The 16,109-nt window shown below is 30.3% G+C and overlaps 3 protein-coding genes across 4 annotated transcripts; 1 reads left to right on the top strand and 2 right to left on the bottom strand.

Moving 5' to 3' along the window:
- Nucleotides 1–5,038: 5,038 nt before the first annotated feature.
- LOC107421109 (agamous-like MADS-box protein MADS9) lies at nt 5,039–8,488 on the bottom strand. The gene is made up of 7 exons (XM_048475314.2): nt 8,184–8,488; nt 7,888–7,954; nt 7,157–7,218; nt 6,957–7,056; nt 6,676–6,705; nt 6,493–6,537; nt 5,039–5,441 (listed from the first exon to the last, which is right to left on the bottom strand). The coding sequence occupies exons 1-7, from the start codon at nt 8,369–8,371 to the stop codon at nt 5,316–5,318; spliced, it is 618 nt and encodes a 205-aa protein (XP_048331271.2). The 5' UTR covers nt 8,372–8,488; the 3' UTR covers nt 5,039–5,315.
- A 2,994-nt stretch (nt 8,489–11,482) lies between these two features.
- LOC132803886 (uncharacterized) lies at nt 11,483–13,045 on the top strand. Its single transcript, XM_060817690.1, has 2 exons — nt 11,483–11,601; nt 12,161–13,045. Exon 2 carries the CDS (start codon nt 12,165–12,167, stop codon nt 12,780–12,782), a length of 618 nt encoding a protein of 205 aa, XP_060673673.1. The 5' UTR covers nt 11,483–11,601; nt 12,161–12,164; the 3' UTR covers nt 12,783–13,045.
- A 1,416-nt stretch (nt 13,046–14,461) lies between these two features.
- LOC132803871 (uncharacterized) lies at nt 14,462–16,009 on the bottom strand. Of its 2 annotated transcripts, XM_060817655.1 has the most exons (3): nt 15,822–16,009; nt 15,436–15,453; nt 14,462–14,920 (listed from the first exon to the last, which is right to left on the bottom strand). In XM_060817655.1, the coding sequence occupies exons 1-3, from the start codon at nt 15,833–15,835 to the stop codon at nt 14,644–14,646; spliced, it is 309 nt and encodes a 102-aa protein (XP_060673638.1). In that variant the 5' UTR covers nt 15,836–16,009; the 3' UTR covers nt 14,462–14,643. The 2 variants fall into 2 exon arrangements, with proteins under 2 accessions (XP_060673638.1, XP_060673639.1); XM_060817656.1 differs by lacking the exon at nt 15,436–15,453.
- Nucleotides 16,010–16,109: the final 100 nt, after the last annotated feature.

Below are 16,109 nucleotides of genomic sequence, written 5' to 3'. Positions count from 1 at the left end.
TGATCATTTGTGTAAGATTTTATAAGTTTAGTATACAAAATAGGAGGAAAATTTGTTTTAAAATACAATGTGCAAAATTTAATATACCTCAAAGTGTAAAAATGTTGATTTCCATCTAATTTAATTACTTTTAAATTTTAAAATTTTTATTATTAACCAAACATTATAAAAATAAAATTATTTTTTTGAAAAACTAATTTTCTGGAATGTTAAGAACGTTGAAAAAAAATAGTGTACTTCCAAAGCATGTTCCTTTACAATTGTACGTGTTTTTACACTTACAGTAAAAGGAAGACAATATATGGGCTCACATGCAAATAAGGAAAAATAATCATAAGCACATTGACTAAGTGACAATCTAAAGCAAAGGCCCTATAAAATAATGCCGTTGAAACTTACATTTATTATTATTTTTTAATAAATTTATTTATCGCAATAAATAAAACAACCATGGGGTGGATAAGCGCTAGGAAGCCGATTCAATCTATCGTACTTGTGTATAGGAGTTGCTGGTTTGAATATTAACGATCCTTCATTTAAGTTTTAATATGGATTCTACGTGTTGAACACTGTGAAAAAAATGATGAAAACGGAGCAATAATGAGGTGGATAACTTATAGATTCCTGCATAATTGTAGCTACAACTGCCCATAGTTCTCTAAAACCTGGGCTAATGATACTTACTATGAGGTTTTTTTTTTTTGTTTTAATCAAAAAATATATATATATATTTAATATATAAAAATAGATTTCATGTTTAGTTGTGCATGTAATTTTTTTTTTTTTTTTTTTTTGGACAACCGAGATACATATACCACATGTAAATGCACCTATTAGTGATGATTATGGCTCAGATGTCAATTGTACTTTAATTGATCGTCCAAAACAAATCTTCGGAGCAAATAATAACCTTAAATAACTACTTGCTACATAACACAAATAAATAAATGTGGTAAATGCCTTATAGAAATAAATAAGTAAAGATTTCTTTTTATAAATTGGAGTGGAAAAATTTCATCTTCACATCTTAGACCCAAAACATAATTATCATCGGTGATTATTACCAAATACCAACATGAGGTTGGACCTTTTTTTTTTTTTTTTTTTTTTTTTTTTTGGCTGAATAACGTGTTCAAAGACAAGGTGCCTGCACTAGTTACACACAAAATGAGCAAAAAAGTTTGGTTTCCTTGTGGATCAGATGAAGAACACTTCTTGAAAATTGCTTTTCAGTTGCAGAATATCTTTGATAATTCCTTCCACTAACCGGTGCATGGTTTGCAAATTAAGGTTGTTTAAGTTGAGAATAATGTTTCTAGCGTCTGATTCACACCAAATTCTGGACCAACCTTCCTCTTTTGCCGAGATCAAGTTTTGTAAAACACCGAAAGCTTCAGCTAATTCTGGATTGTTCGAATGTAAAGGCATAGCCTTGACTTTTAGCACTTCACCCTGATGGTCTCTAGCAACAATACCAATCATGCTAACTCCATTTTTGATTGCAGCATCAGTATTAATTTTGATATAGTGCGGAGGTGGCTTGTGCGTTAACAAACTGCTGGAAATAGAGACCGATCCTACAGGGCAATTCTTGACAACAGATGCTTTAGCCTCCTCAAATCTAATTTTCAGCCCATCCATTGTACTCTCTAAGGAGAAAATCTTGTTGTCAAACATGAGATTGAACTTAGGGGAAGTTTGTTTTTCCCATTTATATGTTAATATATACATTTTACTTTCTTTGTTTTTTTCCACTTAATACTTAATTTAATACATTTTTATCCTAAATAAAAAAAGCTAAAAATATTTTACTTTTATCTTAATAGGGAAAAGTTCTGAGTGCCTTTTTGAAAACTTTTGCCCAAAACTACCCTGTTGTTGAACTTTGAATTCCAATAAACCCATCAACTTCTGTCTCTCTTCTCTGGTTTGTATTCCTACAACTTACACCCAATTCTCTACTCGTTCATGAGGAAGAGAAGGATGGATTAGGCAAATACTGATCGGGATTGGAGATCTAGCTGAACCAAAGTTAAAGCGCTTTGTGTGTGGTTGTGATTGTAATTGGAAGTTTTGTGTTCTGCAAATTTTCCAAGAGTTTCTCAGCAACCAAATGAAAAATGCTCCAAACCTTCAACCTATCGAATCGTCCATTTCAGAGATGGAGATTGTCAGATTGAAGTTGCTGCTACCAAACGGCACCGTTTAGCTTTTTCTTTTTTCTTTTTTTTATATTGATTTTTATTATTTTTTTTAATATATATTTTTATTTTTTATTAACTTCTTATTTGTTTTTTGTGTTATGGTCCTACGTTTTCTAATTTCTATTCTGTTATTTTTCTTTTTTGACAAATTTCTATTTTGTTATTATAAATAATTTTTTAAAATTTTAATATATACGTGTATAATATGTTATGCAATGAAAGAGATGTTATTAAATATAGATTAACAAGGTAAATTAATTTTATATACATAATAAAAAACTATAATTATTGACAAGATAATAATTATTTTATTTGTTCAAAAAAAAACCAAATCAATAATTATTAGGATATATAGTTTGATGATAAACAGTATAAGTACTTTACCAATTATTTTTTAATACTATTTATAATTTTATTTAGGCCTTTTTTACACACTTTATACAAGATAAAGTATTATATGCGTTAATACATTTAATGAAAAAAAAAAAAAAAGAACACATGCATTTTTCTGCATAATTGAATTTTGAACGAAATAGTGCCTTTTTTAAAAAAAAAAAAAATTTGCACGTATGTGAATTTTTCCCTTTTTTTTTTTTTTGTTGCTGAATTTACTAACTAGGTTATAACTATCTTTAACAAATACTTTATATAAGAAAATTACACATTTTAGATAAAATGAAATAAAAAAAAAAAAACATAAGTTAAAAACCAACCATATTATCAAACATCACCTAAAATAGCATTTGTTAACGTGTTTAGTTTTTATTTTTTAAAATTTTTTTCCTATCTAATTATATATAATTTATCTATTTTAAATGTTAATTGGTGATGGTCAGAGTTTGTTATTCATCCAAGTTAACTATAATGATAAGGGGAAAAAAAGTATAAACACAATTTCAAATTGTATTGGTTTTTGTTTTTTCTTTCCTTTAAATTTATATTTGTTTGAAATGTTTAAATCCTAATGACTATAACTAGATTAGCAAATAAACAAACCTTGTTAAAAAAGGAACCTTAAAATTATGGCCTTTATCTTTAGTCCTTTATTGAAATTTAAATTTGAACTTGAATTATGACGTTTAGCTTTTGTCCTTAATCCTATATGAAGATCTATATATGTATACATACATATATATATATATATATATATATATATAGAAAGGTTAGGGTGCGGTTTGTTTTCATGTAGACTTGCACTAGAGTGTCGGTGTCGGTTTTACTGCATACACAGCAAAATCAACGTTTTTTTTTATAAAAAATATCGATTTTAATGCAGATCTATATGCAAACGAACGGCACCATAATCTTCTCCTTTATATATATATGTATATGTTTCTTTAATATGAAAATTCTCGATAAAATTTTATCCTAAACAATACATATCTTTTTAAAAATATATACATAAATGAAAATGAGCATATATTCTTAAAAGATATATGCTATTGTGAACAAAAATTTGTCCAAAAATATCACAAAAGAGCACAATTATATATATATATATATTTGGACTTTACAATGATATGCATATTGGCCTGTTAAATTGCAAAGTCCACTGAAGGAGCTTAAGTGGGAATTATTTATCACAAATGTAATAAATAAAGAATACAAATATTAATTACCTTATGGGAATTTACATCTTCAATATAACATTATACGTATAATTTCACGTGCTCTTCTCAATTGCAAAAAATATAAAAATAAAAAATAAATAAAAAGTTCATGCTCTTAGAAAGCATATTTATTCAAGGTAAAAGGGTAAAAATTAAAATACATATGTTAACAATTAAAAAGTGACTTTATTCACACTACATAAATTGATATGGCACAACAATTTTATTTATATTTTTATATTTCAAAAATACTCATTAATGAAAGGTCAAGATACCCTTAAGCATTTAAACAAATTAAAAATCAAATATTTTATGTACCATGCTAAATATTTTAAATTTTAGGAAATACAATGGAGTTTTTACTATAAAGAGGAAAAGATAAAAAAAATTAAATTCATCCAACATCAAGAAGCTCTAGAAGTAAAAACTTATTGTTACCACGGTGAACTCATGGAAAGTAGAATTTCTGAAAACCATTTGGGATCAAAATTATTTGATTGAGGAATTAGATGCAGCTCGTGCATATTATATACGAAATGGACCAAATGGACCAAAAGAACAAACTCAAAAGCTCCAAATTAGTACAGTTCTTCAATCATCACCAAATGTTAACCTCCACTATGAAGAAAAATTTTTTTAGCCCCTTTGCAATTAATTTAGTTCAAGAAAATTGGATAGACAAGGTCTTGAAATTAACATAAAATAAAATAAAAATTAATTTATAAGAACACCGGATCAAAGAAGTGGCTCAAAAGGGATATCAACTGTTGAAGAAAACCCACTTTTTGTTTTGATCTAACCTTCAATTTCTTCAACTGCAAACATCAAAGATACACGAAGAAAACATATGCTTGTTTCTTGAAAAATTTGGAGCGCGTGAGAAATTTGGAAAATCATGTATCTTTTATATCTATTTTACACTAAAGTTATTATAAAAAATATTTACATCTAAGTTTTTAAAATTATTTCTAAAATTGAAAATTTTGTTTTAAAAAATATTTACATTTAGGTTTTTAAAATTATTTTAAATTTTAAAACTCAAACAAATTTTCCAATTTTAGAATTAAATACTTATAATGAAATCTTTATTTTTGAAGTTATGAGCAAATCATATATATAATTAATTGTTTCCAAATCGAAAACCAAATGCAAGAAGTAAGATGGTTTGCGAAGGTCCTTTTTTCCTTTTTGGTAACTAGCCAAGGTCCTGAATATGGTGCAATATTAAAATAAACACACACTAAAAGAAGTACTTAATCAAGCAATAATGCCCAACAAACATACAACACAACCTTTAATAGGAGTTTTAGTAGGACGATCCATATACTAGTTTAAAGAGCTTAAGTTGAAATCTTTTACAAACCCCTGAAACTGAAAGCATTTGTTCAGAATTTAAGCAAGCCACATACAATATTCTTGATTATATATATATATTTATATATATTTATATCCATATAAGCAAACACAAACACATATATATATATATATATATATTAATATATTAAATCCTCTCTTGTAGGTTTGGCTGATTAGGCTGCACCCGGAAGGCAAAAGGCATGTGGGAATTGTAATATCCATTAATATCCATCTCTCTCACTTTCTCCTCCAATTCAATCTCCTTTTGATGCTGTACAAAAGTTTCAACATTACAGATCATCTCATAAAACCAGAAGACACTTTGGCTATTTCTGCACTACTTATACTGACTATTACTTTATATATATATATATGTATGTGTGTGTGTGTGTGTGTTGGGGGGGGGGGTGGGTGGGTGCATATATATGTGTGTGTGTGCTTTCAATCAACTAACCTCTCATTGCATATATTGTGTGTGTGTTTGGGTGTTTAGGATTTGACTTTTACAGGACTCAACCAATCAAAAACATATCAGTATTTCTTTATGCTAATATATATATATATATATATATATGCTTTAATCATCGAGGTGACACCAACTGTAAAAAAGGTCTGCTGGACAAGTACAATATCATTTTCTCATATATTTGTTCTTCATTTTAAGCACTAATGTAGCCTACCATATGCATGATGAGTTTGTTCAATGTTGACTATCTGATGTGACTCTTCAACTGCACATATCATATAATTACATTATCCATGCAAGAAACCCACAAAAATTTTCTACTAAATATACAATTTTCTCCCACAAAATGCTCATATATATATATATAAATATTTTTTAAATTAAGCATCAAAGGCATGTGTATATTGTATACATTCTATACATTCTATCTGTGTATTTTTATAATACACATACACATTATTTTTGCTATAGTGAGAGTTACATATATTTTACCCTTTCATTAAATGTAATTCAATGTCTATATTACATGAATTATATATAATTAAAAGTCCATAAAAATATGGGCACCAAAGCTTACGATATCCGTACTGATATATACATATTGACAATGAACAAACCCAAGTACCAAGTAAAGCAAGCATATATATTTTCAGTGCTACAACTTATGACTATGAGATACAAAAAAATGAGCATGTATTTTAGCTTGTATATAGAAATGACTGTGTAATACTGATAAATTTTAGCGTGTACATAGATATGAATGATATAAAATCATGTTCATACATATGATATTCAAATATAGACATACATATATACATAAAAAGTACTACGAGTGCTTCTATATAAATATACGTACCAGCCTGTACCTTAGTTGCTTATGTTCCTCCTCTAACATTTCTCCCTGGGCACGTTTTATCCAAAAAGGTCAAATTACATGCTTATAAATATATGGTGCGAACAAGATAATAATTAATATATAGCCAGAGCTATAAGAAAAGTATTGAATCACCCAAACAAATTACTAATGTTATACGCGTACATTTTCTCTAATGTTGTTGATAACCTCGACCTGCAACCATGGAAAAGGCAAATGGTTTTAGACGTTAAAAAAAAAATAGATAATAAGAATTTATTACTGTCTAATCCATGCGATTACATGTATCATATTGTGATTACATGTAGTTGTATACAATCATATGATCATCCCACATCAAAAGGTGGGCAATGTCATATATATATATATATATTATCTATATACAGCTTATAATTAAGGAACTTCTTCAATCAAAATAAAAAATAGCTAGTGGTACGGAAACTTGCCTCCTTGTCACGGATACTTGCGAGGCCTTTGTCAAGTGCATCCTCTATGGCCATCAGCTCTCTGTGGTTCAAAGATGTTATATCCTCCCCGTTCAGGTGCCTACAATATATGCTCCAAACATAAGAATGTACTATATATAGAATATCTATATATGTAGAATGTCAAATATACGTATAAAGGTAAACAATTACAATAGTACCTGAGCTCGATTTGCATGTTGTCATTTTCTTTCTTGATCCTATCCAGTTCATTCCTGAGGTTCTGTGAGTTTCAAGGTTGCAAACCCGAATAGTGAGATTCTTAACAAATTATAAAACAAAAGAAATATTATATATATATATATATATTATATGTTCAAAATACATAATATATAAACCCTATTTCATAGAATTCATGTTCATGTGCCAGATCTGTCAGTACAAGTTGCGTTTATGCAGTTAGCAGGCTTTTACTCCATAAACCCAGCGGGTAGAGAGAGATTTTTAGTCCAAGAAAAGACAGTTTTTGTTTAAACTGGTGTTTTTTAAAAATACCATATATTTGAGTTCTTTCAATTTGTTTTGCAAAGAAAAGGAAGAGAAAAGAATACCATTTTATTACCAGATCTGTTCATAGATGTTACATTGCACAAAGGTTTTTTTATTTTTTATTTTTTAGTTCTCTTATCAATAAATAATGATAAACTACTCATAGAAAAAAGCAGGGAGAGAAAACCAGTACATCCTATTTGTAGATCTAGTCATAGAAATCATAGTTCATGTTCCTTAACATATTTTTAGCAAAACAAAATATATGTCATTTTCTCTTGGTACAAAGGCAAAAAGAAAAGAAAGAGATGCTTTTTTAGAGAATAGAAATGAAAATAGACAGAAAAAAATGGATTGTATACTATACGTATCAGAAGAGATATATAGACCCCCAAAACCAAACCTCATGTTTAGCATCCCACAATCTCTTTCCGGACTGCTTGTGATAATTGTCCAAGATATCAACCAACCTTCATCAATTAAACAAACAACAAAAAATAATATTGAAGAAAAAAGAGTCAGAAAGTCACACACACACAAAAAAATCCTTATTTCTTTTTCATTTTCACTTTTTCCTCACGAAAGCAAAGAAACCCATAAGAGATCAAGAAGAACAAAGAAAACCCAGAAGGAAAAAAAGATAAAAGAAACTCCATATACACACATATATAACATATACATGATATTTGTTATACATACGTAGTGGAAGGGCTACAGTATTGCTGCATCTTTCCGGAGCTAGAAAAGATGATGAGGGAAACCTTGGCATCACATAGAACAGTGATTTCCTTAGCTTTCTTGATGATTCCATTCCTTCTCTTAGTGTAGGTAACCTGTCTGTTGGTTGAGTTCTCAATCCTCTTGATCTCAATCTTTCCCCTCCCCATCTTAATCAATTTCACTCAAACTTCTTCTACTTCTTCTTCTTCTCTATATTCTCCTCCTTTTTGCTCTGTGTGAATGTGAAATAGAGATGATAAAATGGAGCTGTGGGTTTTCCAAGGAGATGAAAAAGAAAGGAGGAAAGTGGAGAGAAACAGAGAAGCATTTCCATAATGGGTTGGAGGTTAAACAACTTTCTGAGTGGCACAGAAAGGGATGGTGTGTTTATGGGTTTGTGATAAAGCCAATCCAACTGCCCCCCCAAGCTTTGCTTTTTCATTTTTATTTTTTATTTTTATTTTTTAATCTGATTTTGATTTTAAGCAGCTTTTGTGTTAGTTTAATTAGTTACACTTTGTTAACCACTGGTCATTTTTTGTTTCTATCTATCTCTCTTATTGACTGATATAAGTGTTTGATGGTTTTTAGGGTTAAATTTCATTGAAGACAGAGAAAAGATAAAGAGTAGGATGTGTCTGATACGTAAAATTAGGGGAGGGGCCAGAGAGAGGGTTGTGCATGTGGCATTGGAGTCTGTGATTTTGGTCAGCTCTATCAGGCTCAGCTGGTCTAGGGTTTTTTGAATGATGGAACTTGTAAATACGACAATTATAAAATCTTAACCATCAAATCAATATTGAAGTGTTTTCTTTCCTGAAATCATATATATATATATATATAATTTTTATAGCATATGTTAGATTGACGGGATTTGTGGGTGCATGGTAAAGGAAATGGTCAAGTGAGTAGGGAACAACATTATTCTTTATGTGCCCTAAAATTTGAAGTAAAGAATGTGATTCTACGAGCATGTAAGTCCAATTTGGAGTGTATATATATATATATATGGAATATTGCATTTGGCTAAGAAATGCCTATATCGTCTAGGGCTACTCTTTTTCTTCTTTTTTTTTTTTTGAAATAATTGTTTAGGGCCACCTTGACATATAATTTTTTTTTATTGTGCATTTAATAAATTATTCATGTACAATATTTTAATGAAAATATACATAGGGTATACAAAATCCTTCTGCTATGGTTATAAATTAAGCCCTGCGGTTAATTTTTGAATTAACAAAATGATTACAACAATTTGTTATGTCCAAAGTAACAAATTAAGCTACTGTTTTTATTCTGCTATATACCTATATATTTTAAAAGGATTTGAGATATGATTAACTATAATCGATAACATAAATAAAATTTTCAGAAATTTGTACTATAAGTTATATCCTGACATTTTGAGGAAATAGTATGATTTTTTTAACAAAACTAAAACAAATTAATATAGAATTAATGATTTCAAAGATTTATATTCATTCTTTTTTTTAAATGAGAATTATTTTATTTTTTAATAAAATTATTATACATTTAATAAGTTTTACTTTGAAAAAATGCATGTCATTTCCTTGTAAGGTAGTATGGTTATTTTATGTCATTGTTGTGATTTTTTTTTTTTTTGGGGTGTATATTCTATAGTTCAGAATGTTATTTTTAACATTGGAGTATTATTTGTCAGTAGCCATTAGTTTAAGGGGCATTTTTGTGATTTATCCAAAAATATGTATGGGCTTAATGTACTAAGTAAAGATTAGGGTTATTTGCCATGTTGGTTCATGAATTATGCTTACACTTTGATCCTAAACTTTCTTTTTGACACTTTGGTTTATAAACTTCAATTTTTGGTATGCGCACTTTTGTTTTTTAAATTTTTGCATAATCTATTTTTTAGTAATTTTGAGATGTACAAATAAGAGTCTTTACAGGGTTTTCTAATTTTTTTTATTTTTATTTTTTATTTTATTGTAGTAGGTGAATTGCATATGCATCAAAAGTGCTAAAAACTAAATTAAAAATAGTTTCAAAGTCTAAAATATATCAAAAATTGAAATTTAAAGACCAAAATTTTTTTTAAAAAAAAAACTAAGGACCAAAGTACAAATGTGGACATAGTTTAGCAACAGATAAAGTTTAAGAAAAAAAATTAAGAATTTTTTTTTTTTTTTTGGTGAGTTATGTTTTCTGCCTTTGGTTACTTTCATGTATTCTCTTATTCCTTCACCAGTTAAATGGTGAAACATTTGAAACTAATTTGAGTTCATTTATAATTAAGGTGCTTTTTACATTAAGAGACTGGGAATTACATACACATTTTTTTATATTTTCAGCTTCTTTTGGTAAATTATATAGATGCTTTTTCAACTTTCTACACTGTTATTTGAATTGTCATTATATTAATAAATAAAAATTTATAGTAAATGTATCTTTAAACTACGAAAATGAAAGGACGATGTGAGGATCCCAAATTTTAGTTTCACAATTATACTAGATCAATAATATAATTGGTGGAGCGGCATTGGCTTCGAGTTATCTCCAGCTGCCCCACTCCCCAAAAAAATAAAAAAAAATAAAAATAAAAAAGGGGCTAATAGCACAAGTCATATTGCGAATATGATTTGAGAACCCACAAATTTGATACCCTATTAAATATTGTATTTGAAAATGAATAGCACACAACAACAAATGTTTAATTGGTTGGCAAAACAGATTCGGATATTACCAAGTAATGAAATTTGTTAAATTCCAAAATCAACATTTTCCATTTTGCATAGCTTGGCCACAAATGACCACAAGAAATGGATTTGCTTAAATTTTAAAAGTCCAATTGTGCTTTTTAACTTTTGGGAAACGCAATAGAAAAGTTACTTGGCCTGCCTAATAATAACCCGAAGGCGATAGTTTCATCAATCAATAAACCCTGAAATAGAATTCCCCTCATAAATTGTTAACTAAATAAAAAAACAATCCGTAATTGTATATTATTGGGTAATTTTGCTACAAGACTTTTTTTTTTTTAATTGGTCAATAATTTTGTTATAAGACTCACCCACATGTTATGTGAGACTTTGCCTAGTTATATGTGGATACACCTATGACACTTTGCCTAGTTATACAGTGAAGTTAAAGGGTTTTTCCCATAAATAACCACCTTACAACTCCATTTTAGAAAAATAGCAAAATTTTTTTTTTTTTTTAAAACTAGCCACCTTGGGACAAAAATACCCTTGATAAAATTGAAAATTACACAAAAAGCTTTCCTTTCTTCTACACAGCCGTTCGTTCGTGGGGGTGGAGTTTATACAAAACTGTTCGTGGGGTTTCTCTAAACTCTTTGCATCTCATCGCCTCTCACTTTCATTTTTTTGTATTTTCTCAGATCTCAAACTAAAATCAGGTAAAAATTTTATCTTTTTTCTTATTAGATGAAAGTAAGGAAATATGTATTTTTTTTGTTTTTTCTCTTTCTATTTTTTCTTGTAAGTTTTATTAGTTTAGGATTTTTTAAGCTTTTTATTTGATATGGGTATGCAAGAAATTGATTTATGAGATGTTCTATGTGATTTTAAAGATACTTTAGGTGGCATATGGTTTGAAAATGGGAGAAATTTTGTGTAAAACTGAAAAATCGCGAAAAACAGTAAAAACGGAGGAAATTTGGCGAAAAAGATGAATTTCCGCCAATTTCCTCCAGTTTGTCAGTTTTTGCAAATTTCCGCCAATTTTCCGCCAATTTTCCGCCAGTTTTCCGCCATTTTTCCGCCAGTTTTCCGTCAGTTTTCCGCCAGTTTTCCGCCAAATTTCCGCCAGTTTTCCGCCAGTAGGAAAAAGCTATATTTGGCCCGAAAAAAAAAACAGAATCAACTTTTTTAATACAGTTAATATGTTTGTTTAATATTATTCAAAATTTTATATATTTATTGATTTAGTTTAACGTTATTCATTTAATTTTGTAGTCAAATGGAAGATGATGACATTGTAATTGCGGTTTTATACAATGGAACATTGGTACAAAATGATAGTGGTGATTGGGAATATCGAAATGGTAAAAATGTAATCGTTTCCGTTGGCAAGAGATGCACAAAATCAGAGTTAGAGGATGAGATTTTCAATTCTATTGAGATAGATCGAAATGAATATTTGCTAAAGCTAAAATGGATATATGGACGATGTGCAGAAAAGTTGGATCCTACAGAAATACGATATGATAGGGATGTGAAATGCTTTCTTCAAGAAGTGAGGAATGGAGGGATGACAATGATGCGGCCTCCATTGTATGTTGAGGTGATTTCAAAAGTTGAACATGTATGTAGAAATGTTCATCAAACAGCATTTGCTTCGGATAGTGGGAGTAATCTTCATTCTTTTTCTTGTCCTCCAATTGGCGGTCGTCTACCACAAGCTTCCGGTACTGAACCAATTCAGGCTACATCTCAGGAAATTATGGTTCAAGAAACTCAGTTTAGAGATCAAGTTGATGTTCGTGGGGGGGCCTGGACATCATTTAACATTCATGAAGGAGTTGATGTTGGAGGTGACTATGCTGAACGGTTTCCTAACGACGAGGAGTATGAGTAGTTGCATCATATTGATCATGATGAGAATTACAATGCAGCAGGGGATGATGTTGGTCATAATGATGTAGATTTTGATCATGAGTTGCTGGATAATGATAATGATATGCATCCTGAAATGAACAATGAAGGAGTTGATGATGTTAGGGTTCATCGTGCTACAAGTGACCACATATCATCGAGCAACAGAAGTGGTTCTATGGCCATATTTTCGTCAAAGTTCACTGGCTGTGAGAGCATAGTAGTTGGACAATTATTTCGCAACAAACGTGACCTACAGAATATATCCTTTGGCTTTCGGCATTGGAGATGGAGAGAACGAGCAAGCATATACATGGTTTTTCCAAAACCTGAAGGATGCCATCGGAGATTTTCCAGATTTGGTGTTTGTGAGTGATAGACACCTCGCTATTGAAAGGGCATTACGCAAAGTTTTTCCCAATGCATACCATGCGTTGTGCACGTACCATATAAGCAGAAATATTAAAGCAAATGGACATGCGAAAGATGAATCAATAATACAATGTTTCATGCTCGCAGCTAGTGCATATTTGGTTGAAGATTTTGAGTTTTATATGGGGCAAATTGAGGCAAAAAACAGTAGAGCTGCCCAGTACATTCGATCATGTGACCCTACAAGGTGGGCACGTTCTCTTTGTCCATGTAGAAGGTACACTATCATGACCACCAATATTGCAGAAAGCTTGAATGGCATTCTGCTAGATGCTAGAGAGATGCCAATAGTAGCATTAATAGAGCACATACGGGATTTACTGCAAAGGTGGTTTTATGAGCGACGTACTGCAGGTGCAAAATTGACAAAGCCTCTGACTGACCATATGGAAGAGCAACTCAAACTACGAAATTTGGAGTCCATCGGACTACGTGTGAAAGCCATTAATATGCATGAATTTCTTGTGGAAGGTGGGAGTTTGAGGGGTACAGTTAATCTCCAATCAAAAACATGCTCATGCAAAGTAGATGTAGCCGATGCGGTGGTGTTGGACATTATAGGCAGAGATGTACGAATCCATTGTCTTATGCTTCGAATTAGAAAGTTTTAATTTAGTGTTATGGTTTAATATGTTTTGATAATTATTTCATATCTTTTTTTTTTTTTGAATTTAATCCTAAATGAAAAGATGCTTTCTGGAATTGATTTTCAATCTTTAGTTTACATATCATTTTATGAAATGTCCAAATGATTTTGAAAATAAAAACAAACATATATCAATTTTATTTTTATTTAAAATGGTTATTGATTTTAAATGTCACTACATTTTTTGTTAATTCCATCTTCATCTTATATAATATTTGTCTCCACTCCCAATTTTTTTTACCCTACTATTAACTTATATAATCTATTAGAAATTGATTTTCCAAGTGGAGGAAATTAGTTTCTAATAGGAGTAAAAATTATTCAACGATTTCCGCTTGGAGGAAATGTTTTCCAACAGGAGGAAAACTATTTCCGCTTGGAGGAAAATTTTTCCACCTGGCGGAAATTTATCAAGAGGCTTCAATTTTTCTTCATATGGGATTTCCAACTGGAGGAACGTTTTTCCTCCATTTTTCCTCCAGTAGGAAAATTTTTCGGCCTATAGGAAATATTTCCGACAAGCGGAAAATTTTTTAAAATTTGCAATTGAGCTCTTAAGGCGTTTATGCATAACGGAATTCTAATAAATAAACATGGCACATTTCCTATAAGGTCAATTACTTATCATTACATCAATACCACATTGTTATCTTTGTTAAATGAACATTATAAGCCACCATTATATTTACAATTAAAAGTCAAATATAATAAATAATATGCATCTATAAACATGAAAAAAGGAAAGAAAAAAGCATCACCACGCAGCTCATATGCTAAGTTCTTTGTTGTAAACCTCATATGCATACTTCTTCCTAAAGAACTCCATGTTATCTTGTGTGAATGTCAATGGTAATCTAGCATGTAAGAATTCGATGGTCTTGAGTGTAAATATGCCACAGTCCTCTAACTCTGATTTTGTGCATCTCTTGCCGACGGAAACCATTACATTTTTACCATTTCGATATTCCCAATCACCACTATCATTTTGTACCAATGTTCCATTGTATAAAACCGCAATTACAATGTCATCACCTTCCATTTGACTACAAAATTAAATGAATAACGTTAAACTAAATCAATAAATATATAAAATTTTGAATAATATTAAACAAACATATTAACTGTATTAAAAAAGTTGATTCTGTTTTTTTTTTTCGGGCCAAATATAGCTTTTTCCTACTGGCGGAAAACTGGCGGAAATTTGGCGGAAAACTGGCGGAAAACTGGCAGAAAAATGGCGGAAATTTGCGAAAACTGACAAACTGGAGGAAATTGGCGGAAATTCATCTTTTTCGCCAAATTTCCTCCGTTTTTACTGTTTTTCGCGATTTTTCAGTTTTACACAAAATTTCTCCCATTTTCAAACCATATGCCACCTAAAGTATCTTTAAAATCACATAGAACATCTCATAAATCAATTTCTTGCATACCCATATCAAATAAAAAGCTTAAAAAACCCTAAACTAATAAAACTTACAAGAAAAAATAGAAAGAGAAAAAACAAAAAAATACATATTTCCTTACTTTCATCTAATAAGAAAAAAGATAAAATTTTTACCTGATTTTAGTTTGAGATCTGAGAAAATACAAAAAAATGAAAGTGAGAGGCGATGAGATGCAAAGAGTTTAGAGAAACCCCACGAACAGTTTTGTATAAACCCCACCCCCACGAACGAACGGCTGTGTAGAAGAAAGGAAAGCTTTTGTAGATAAGGGTACTTTAGTCCAAACGGGTAAAATATTGGTTAGTTTTTAAAAAAATAAAAAAATTTGCTATTTTTCTAAAATGCAATTGTAAAGTGGCTAGTTATCGAAAAAACCCGAAGTTAAATCCGATACTGTGTGCCCGCAAGCCCACTGTCAGGGATCTGTAAAATTAGGTCTGCGTGCAAGAAATTTGAACATTGCTAGCCATGGCTCAGTAACATGTTTCCCCAACCATACCTCAAGTTTACCATGATTTGTCATCTTGAATTTGAGGAAACAAGGCAAAAATCTCCCTTCTTCCGCACAAAATTTTCCTCAAAAAAAGGCGTCCCTTGACTCCGAGAGCAAAAAAGATTCTTTGACTACAAACCATTGCCACCAAGTATCAGTAGCTGAAACACAATAAATTTGGTAGGACCCAAGTGATTTATGTGCCATAAAGCCCTTAAAATATTGTATGGTAATCATTTTCCATGGACCTATAATAGGGGGTATCACCAACCACAACCCTTGCCAGCTGTAAAT

The sequence above is a fragment of the Ziziphus jujuba genome, chromosome 5 (genome assembly GCF_031755915.1).
Source record: "Ziziphus jujuba cultivar Dongzao chromosome 5, ASM3175591v1".
NCBI classification, from domain to species: domain Eukaryota; kingdom Viridiplantae; phylum Streptophyta; class Magnoliopsida; order Rosales; family Rhamnaceae; genus Ziziphus; species Ziziphus jujuba.
This window is presented reverse-complemented; position numbering and strand designations above follow the sequence as displayed.

Coding starts and splice junctions, on each gene's coding strand:
- LOC132803886 (XM_060817690.1), top strand. CDS start 12,165: ATGGAAGATGATGACATTGTAATTGCGGTTTTATACAATGGAACATTG.
- LOC107421109 (XM_048475314.2), bottom strand. CDS start 8,371: ATGGGGAGGGGAAAGATTGAGATCAAGAGGATTGAGAACTCAACCAAC. Junction 7,057..7,156: donor AACATGCAAATCGAGCTCAG/GTACTATTGTAA, acceptor CATATATTGTAG/GCACCTGAACGGGGAGGATA. Junction 5,442..6,492: donor AGCAACTAAGGTACAGGCTG/GTACGTATATTT, acceptor ACTTTTGTACAG/CATCAAAAGGAGATTGAATT.